At 40.9% G+C, this 6,957-nt stretch overlaps 2 protein-coding genes across 3 annotated transcripts in view; both read left to right on the top strand.

Annotated features, from left to right (window-relative positions):
• Positions 1 to 558: 558 nt before the first annotated feature.
• Positions 559 to 2,448, top strand: tmem97 (transmembrane protein 97). Its single transcript, XM_053422722.1, has 3 exons — positions 559 to 763; positions 876 to 1,020; positions 1,934 to 2,448. The coding sequence occupies exons 1-3, from the start codon at positions 650 to 652 to the stop codon at positions 2,206 to 2,208; spliced, it is 534 nt and encodes a 177-aa protein (XP_053278697.1). The 5' UTR covers positions 559 to 649; the 3' UTR covers positions 2,209 to 2,448.
• A 3,307-nt stretch (positions 2,449 to 5,755) lies between these two features.
• The window catches only part of ulk2 (unc-51 like autophagy activating kinase 2), a 39,390-nt gene continuing 38,188 nt past the window's right edge, over positions 5,756 to 6,957 (top strand). For both annotated transcript variants that reach the window (XM_053422184.1, XM_053422183.1), the window contains exon 1: positions 5,756 to 6,813. In XM_053422184.1, coding sequence (XP_053278159.1) covers positions 6,724 to 6,813 — 90 coding nt within the window. In that variant the 5' untranslated portion in view covers positions 5,756 to 6,723. The remainder of the gene's footprint in view (positions 6,814 to 6,957) is intronic.

Here is a 6,957-nt window from a genome sequence, read left to right as displayed (position 1 = left end):
GACTCACAGTGATCAACAGGCATATTTAACTTATAGTTCACAAAATCATCATCACGACTAAATATAAATATAAAAGTTATTTCAACTACCTGACTGTGTAAAATGAACACAATCATTTGATCCCTCATTTATATAGGGGTTTCTTCATAGATATCCCTAACGTTATCATATAATTTCAACATTTCTGTCCTGTTGGGTTTTTTTTTCATTTACAATTAAATTTTTTTTGTTGTTTTTTTCCTGTGAGGAGGTAATGATTTAATGTTCTCCGCACCGTGGTTCTACTTTCCTAACTCCTAACATTTTCTCCTTTCCTAACTCCTAACACCTTCTCCTTTCCTAACTCTTACAGTTTCTCCTTCTAATCTCTCCTTGCATTAGTGACATATTCCACCAGGCTCGAGGACTAGTGGTTAGGAGAGGAGATATTTTGGATTTTCTGAACGCACCTAAAAAGCAGATCAGTCTCGAGCAGACAGCAGCCAATAGTCTCCTTGTGTTGGTGCATGGTGCGTCCAGGAACGCCCCCATCCTTCGCTGTGAACCAATAGGATCCACCCTACCAACACGCGGCTGTGCGACGTCGTTCTTCTGAAACTTCCCTGTGTGTTTACCTTCACTGTCACTTGTGTTCTGTAAACCAGGGACAATGTCTATACGTGTGTTAGAGCTCATCTTCTTCTTCTACTTTGCCTCTCACATTCCCATCACGTTATTTATCGACTTACAGGCTCTGCTCCCTGGACATGTGTACCCGCAGCAGGTAAGTAGACCAAGTACCTTGTACTGTAACCGTGCTACCAGTGACTGCTCGTTAAACAGGGACGGTGTGGTGTCAGTAACTCTTCTGCAATGTGGCCCCTTCCTACCTGCAGCTCAAAGATCTTCTGACTTGGTATGCAGAGGAATATAAAGACCCCATGATGTTGGATCCTCCGGTCTGGTTCAAGTCCTTCATTTTCTGCGAGAGTCTGCTCCAAATTCCTTTCTTTCCCATCGCAGCCTATGCTTTCCTAAAAGGTGAGTGGGTTGTGTAAAATATACCTGCGTCTATTAAATGCTACTTAGAAATAAATGCACGTAAATATAATTGTATCTCCCTGAATGCTGGAGCACATGGTGAATAAATCTCAACAACTCATAGACAGTTGTTCATCAAACTTGCCCACAGATGATTAACCTTTGTATCTGTGTCTGTAGTTGTAGTTTGTCTGATAAGAGAGAAGCCCTGTAGAAATAATGTGGTGTAATCCAACAGTTGCAAAGAACTGTGGGAAAGGTAAGAAGCAAGAACCTGGGAAAGGATTATTTTTTATCTTACAAGATATTCATATAATTTACTTATAATTCAGGTGTGTCTTTAACAACTTCAGATGCACCCAGCCACCATGATGGAAAGAACGATCAAGTCTTATTTCACTTTAGAATTTCATATTATTAGATTATTTTTTGATTGTTATCAGCAGGAGTAGTTTGCTGCGCATACAAAAACTTTTTCCAACAAGGAAATTGTGTGCACAAAATGTTTATCATGAGAGAACAAGTTATTCTCTTGATAATATAATCAAGACAAAAAATGTCACCTGTCAGGCCTTTTTTGTCCTTCCTCAGCCACTTGCTTTGAGATAATAAGATATGCACCTTCTGTCAAATGTCATAATATTGAGTCTGTACGCAGCACAGTAGATTTGAACTGAAGCCATCTAAGTGTGATTGAAGTGATGACTTTCAATTTTGATTGAAGGGGTTTTACAGAAAAATTACTTTATCTTGAAGGAATCATTGCCATGTTTATACATAGTTCCTCTATTTCCCAGACGCTTAAAATGATGTAGAGAAACTAACATTATTTTAAATATAATGACTATTTGTAATACTTTGAGGAGAGCTGGTTGTACTCCACGTGTTACTGAACTCATACATTTCTTGTCAGGTGGCTGTAAGTGGATCAGGACTCCTGCCATCGTGTATTCCACACACGTGGCCACCACGCTGGTGCCGATCCTAGCTCACATCCTTTTCTATCAGTTCCCTATGAAGCCCCACCCAGGGCCCCAGACTGTGCAGGAGCGCTGGTTGCTGGTCTCCATTTATGTTCCTTACCTGCTGGTGCCTGTGCTGCTGCTCCTCACCATGCTGCTGTCCCCCACATACAACTCCACCTCCAAGTCTGGAAATGCATCAGCCAAGACCAAGAAGAAGAACTGATGCATCACCATCGTCTGCCCAACTCTCAAATCAAAAGATATTTTTCTACATTTCTGAATGTACCGTTTATATGTGATATACATCGATCGGAGAAGCTGTGTTTTGTACTGCGGAACATGTATTAGGAAGAATGGGCCATTGTTAAACCAGCCAAATATAAATTCAAAAGGATTGTGGTGGTGGATCCTGATCGTGGTGGCAGCTGTCCGTGGTCTATGATTGAAACAAAACTGCTTGATATACAGTGCTCAGATACTCTACCATTACTGACAATAACTCCGCAATGCATTTACTTTCCATTATGCTACAAACTGTTTCTTGTTTGTTGTAAATACTCTTATTTTGCTGATGTTCTCCATTACACGTGGCATCTCTTGCACTTCTGTCCGTCCCGGTGTAACAGGCCATAGAGGTTTCTTTGATCCCTGTTAATAGGGTTTTCAGTAGTTTTTCCTTACCCTTTTGTGAGGGTTAAGGACACAGGATGTCACACCTTATATAATTTATGAATACGGGCTATAAAAATAAAATGTGATTGATGATTGAATGTGAGGAACCGAATCCTTTTTGACCAGTAAGTCAAATTTGTTAAGATAATTAATGAGTCTGTATGAAATTGGGATATAAGTGTAGACTCTCTAAAGGGTAAGTGGTGGCTCATTGGGACCTGACGGTTGTTCAGTGACTAGAACCAAAAGCAATATGGGTCAGCCATTAGCAGCCGCTGAAGCCCACTAGTCAGTCTGCTCATGTCATTGTGTTGTACCTGAGAAAAATGAGCAGAGCTGTAAAACCTGTTTACTGGTTAATCAAAGGTCCTCAGAAAGAAACGAGACAACAGTATTATTCAACGTTTACACCTTGTTACTATCGCTGTGCTATAAACTAAAGTAATCTCAACTGAAAACGTTTACACTTATCACAACTCCATTAAAATCCCTGGCCTAATGTGATGGCTGGATGGAAATCTTTTGCTTTGAGTTACCATTTGCTTTGGACGGATAAATAATGTGTTCCTACTTTCCTCATTCGCTGTATAAAATGTTAAATGGACTGCATTTATATAGCGTTTTTCTAGTCTTAATAACCGCACAAAGCACTTTACACTAGAAGTCACAATCACACACATTAATACACCCCCTGCACAGCCGGCAAGATCTTCCCTAAGGACACTTCAGCATAGACTAGAGGAGATCAAACCTCTGGCTAGTTGACAACCCTCTCTCATTGTTGAACAAATCACTGTGATAGACTTGTTCATTGTCAAAACTATTTGTAGCAACAGTGTTAAAAGTCCATGTGGATTAAATACATTTATCCACTATATAATGTGAGCCTTGTGTTAAGATGGAAATATCCATCAGACACAGTGTATATGACTTTGTCTTCAAGTTGTAAGACCTTGTAGCTTCTATTCATTTTGTACTGTTCTAGAAGGGTTTCTTGTGTTGCTCTACAGTAGCTGACAAGTGCTTATATTCTATGCATTTTATGTTAAGCTCCCTTTTCACCACAGACGTATTGACAGAAAGGTGTAATAACATTCACAGTGTTCAAGGGGGTCATCTGAAGCAGCTCGGAGAAAATCATCTTGTTCAACAGTGTTACGTGCAGCGAGGTCAGGCAGGATCAAAGGGCCTGTGACTTTTCTTCCCTCCTGCCTGTCTCTCTCTCCCTCCCCTGTCTCTCTCTCTCAGCTGCCGCTGTAGGTTTTGCTGATGATAAGGATATTGGCTGCCATTTGCGTAGTTTGAGCTGCTGCATTGGTTCACAAACCCAGGGCTCCAGAATGAAGGGAGCAAGCCCTCAGAGTTCAGGGTCTTTTTGACTCAGTCTCAGATCTGTTGTGTGATGCTGTTTTACTGTTGGCTATTGCTATTTGTAAGGTTTGTGGTGGGAGGTTTGTTTGGACATCAGGTAAGCCGGGGTACCCTATACACTTTTGCACACACAGAGTCACTTGTACAGACAAACTTGGTGTCACCCGTGTATTTTGAAGAGCTGCTCCTTTAGATTAGTTAGTTAGGCATTTCGGTGATTTTATTTTAAGAATAGACAACAGATCAGATCGTATTTTGTTAAATTCATTTCAGTTTCTTTGACAAAAACCTTTTCCTCACATCCCCCACATTTGTAAAACCCTCCCTTTGTTAACCACATTCTAAACACTTTTGTCACGTACACCTTTTAACTTTATTGTTTTGTTTTCCCTTTGTTTGTCTCTTTTTAATAAAAGGTACGTAACAACCAGAGAGAGCCAATATTGTCTTTATGTAAAAAAGGGTTTTCTTCAGTGTTGTACTTTAACAAAATTTTTCCCTCACCTTCCCTGAACTTTGCATAAGAGCACATGGTTTTGCAATACTCAGTATATATGCACGGCCCTTACTATCACATGGACTTTCATATTGCAAAGTGACAAAGTTCAATTTCAGTTGGCAAAGTTAAGATGCAGCTCTTAAAAATAATTGTACAGGCTGTACTGCTAATTTCAAGAAGTTGAAGATCATGTATCAAAATATACAGTATTTACCAGCAATGTATTCACCATCACTGGGGAATAAATTGTTTTTTTTGAGGATGGGATACCCTTGTTTAAATATTTTGTTTCTATATTAGTTATATAAGTTAGATAATACTATATATTATACTAGTTATTAGTTATATAAAATAAGCACGTACTCATTTACTTTTACTAAAAAAGGGTAAATGCAAAAAAGGTCATGGGTATTTTAATGTATTTATTTGAAAATATACCTGTTTTAAAATGTTTGACGTCAGTACCTGTCACTCTCACTTCTGTCATACTTCAGTCACGTATGTGTCATACAGTTACGATATGACAACTGTCTGCCAATGTGTCTTTGAAATCCACAGTCACTGAGCTTGAACACGTGTAAGTGTCTAACAATACAGGCATTGTTATATATGTTTAGGACATAAGTTTACTGCAAATTGTGTTTGCAGCCATCAGGGGGCGTAAGATTCCAGACAGCGTATAGTCTGTGGGCAACAACAAGCCGGATTTATACATACATATGCAATTTAGTTATTATTTATCCACGGCACGAGTACTGTGTTTACTCTGAATAATTTCTTTTACAATATCATTTCACATCTTCATAAATATAATTGCATTTCCTTCGATTTCACCTCAGCTCTCTTTGTTGCAAATGATTAGAATGTTGATAAACAAGAGTAAGATACAGTGTTTGTCTCAGAGGTTCTCAAATACTGTAATGTAGCATGCAAACAAAAAAAAACTCTAAATCTATTTCTATATATTTGATTTAAATACAAGTCAACTAAAACGGTCTTGGGACCCCTGGTAAACTGTGCACACGGCAAACATTTGATATCTTCATAAAAAGCGCATATAATTGGGATAAACATCACGATTATTTCAATCAGCCCACTTTAAAAAAAAAAAGAAGCAAACATGAGGTTTAAAGCTTTAGTAGGCGGACTAACCCTTGCAGCGGAAGGATAGGTGTACATCTGGCCTGCGCGGAGGGATAGAGTATAAATAAGGAACACGGTGGTTGGTCTCAGTATTGTTTGAGACAGCAGCAGAGGAGGAGCTGCCGAGCCAGAGGAGGAGATAGAGCTGTACACTCATCTCTACTCGTCATATCATCAGCAGCTCGCAGCCTGAAGTGGAAGAGACTGACAGTGGAGGCGACAGCTGCTCTCAGCTCCAACGTCAGCTTCATCCCAGAGGAGGAGTCAGTGTTCACGTTGAGACGCGCTGAGGAAACCCTGTCTTCTGGAGGACAGAGATCTGTCTCATGGACTTGGACGTCTCGTTGAAGAAGACACACAATGAGGACTAACGCCTTCAGACAAGTGTTGACATTCGTGTTGCGTCCTTGTCATTAATGCTAACACTAGCACCCTGCTAACATCTTGCTATAACGCGGATATTTCGGTCAAAGCAGTTGGAATTATTCAGTATTAAACAACCTAATAACGTCATTGACCTATTATTGTTAGCATGTCCGAAGATACTTGCTAACTAGACATGGGCTATGACCATAGCTGTAGCCACAGGGTATCATCAGAGTCAGGCTAGCTCGGTGTCTGCTTCACTGTTGTCACGGTCATATCCAGAAGGCTTGGCATCATGTAGACTGTCCCTGTGAACAGCTCCGGTGAATGGTGCCACTCCGTGTTGGTGAGCGAAGCTGAATCGCAGCTTTCCCACTGGGTCAAACACTGACAGCTGGCACGGGCGAAGCTAAGCTCAGAATCGTTGCTAGTCATGCCCAAAGCCGTCTGGTCTGTGTGACAACACAAACATCCCGACCCGCTCAGAGGGCAAGTGAATGCACCATGTCCTGACTGCATCTCTTATTTATGCAATAAGCCACATCAGAGCTACTCGACATGAAATAACTCGCTGTGCACGAAGCAGCATCGCCAGGACCGAGCGGATCATCTGCTCCAGGACTGTTTTGTGAAGAGGAGAGGCTGTTTAACAGTGCCCAGCATCAGCTGGACCATCGGCCCATCACAATGGAGACGGTGGGAGATTTTGAGTACAGCAGAAAAGACCTGGTCGGTCATGGAGCGTTTGCTGTGGTGTTCAAAGGACGACACAGGAAGGTAAAGAAATGGCTCTGCTGCAATGTTTACTTCTTTTGTTTCAATCTTCTCTTCTTGCAGAAAATACAGGGGGGGTTGCAGGTCGGCAGCTTCGTTTGTAAATCTGGGTCATTCAGTGGCAGTGCAGAGGGCTGTTCTGCAGCA

This window comes from Pleuronectes platessa, chromosome 5 (genome assembly GCF_947347685.1).
Source record: "Pleuronectes platessa chromosome 5, fPlePla1.1, whole genome shotgun sequence".
Lineage (NCBI taxonomy): Eukaryota > Metazoa > Chordata > Actinopteri > Pleuronectiformes > Pleuronectidae > Pleuronectes > Pleuronectes platessa.
Note: the sequence above shows the minus strand (reverse complement) of the source record. Positions and strands in the feature narration are given on the sequence as shown.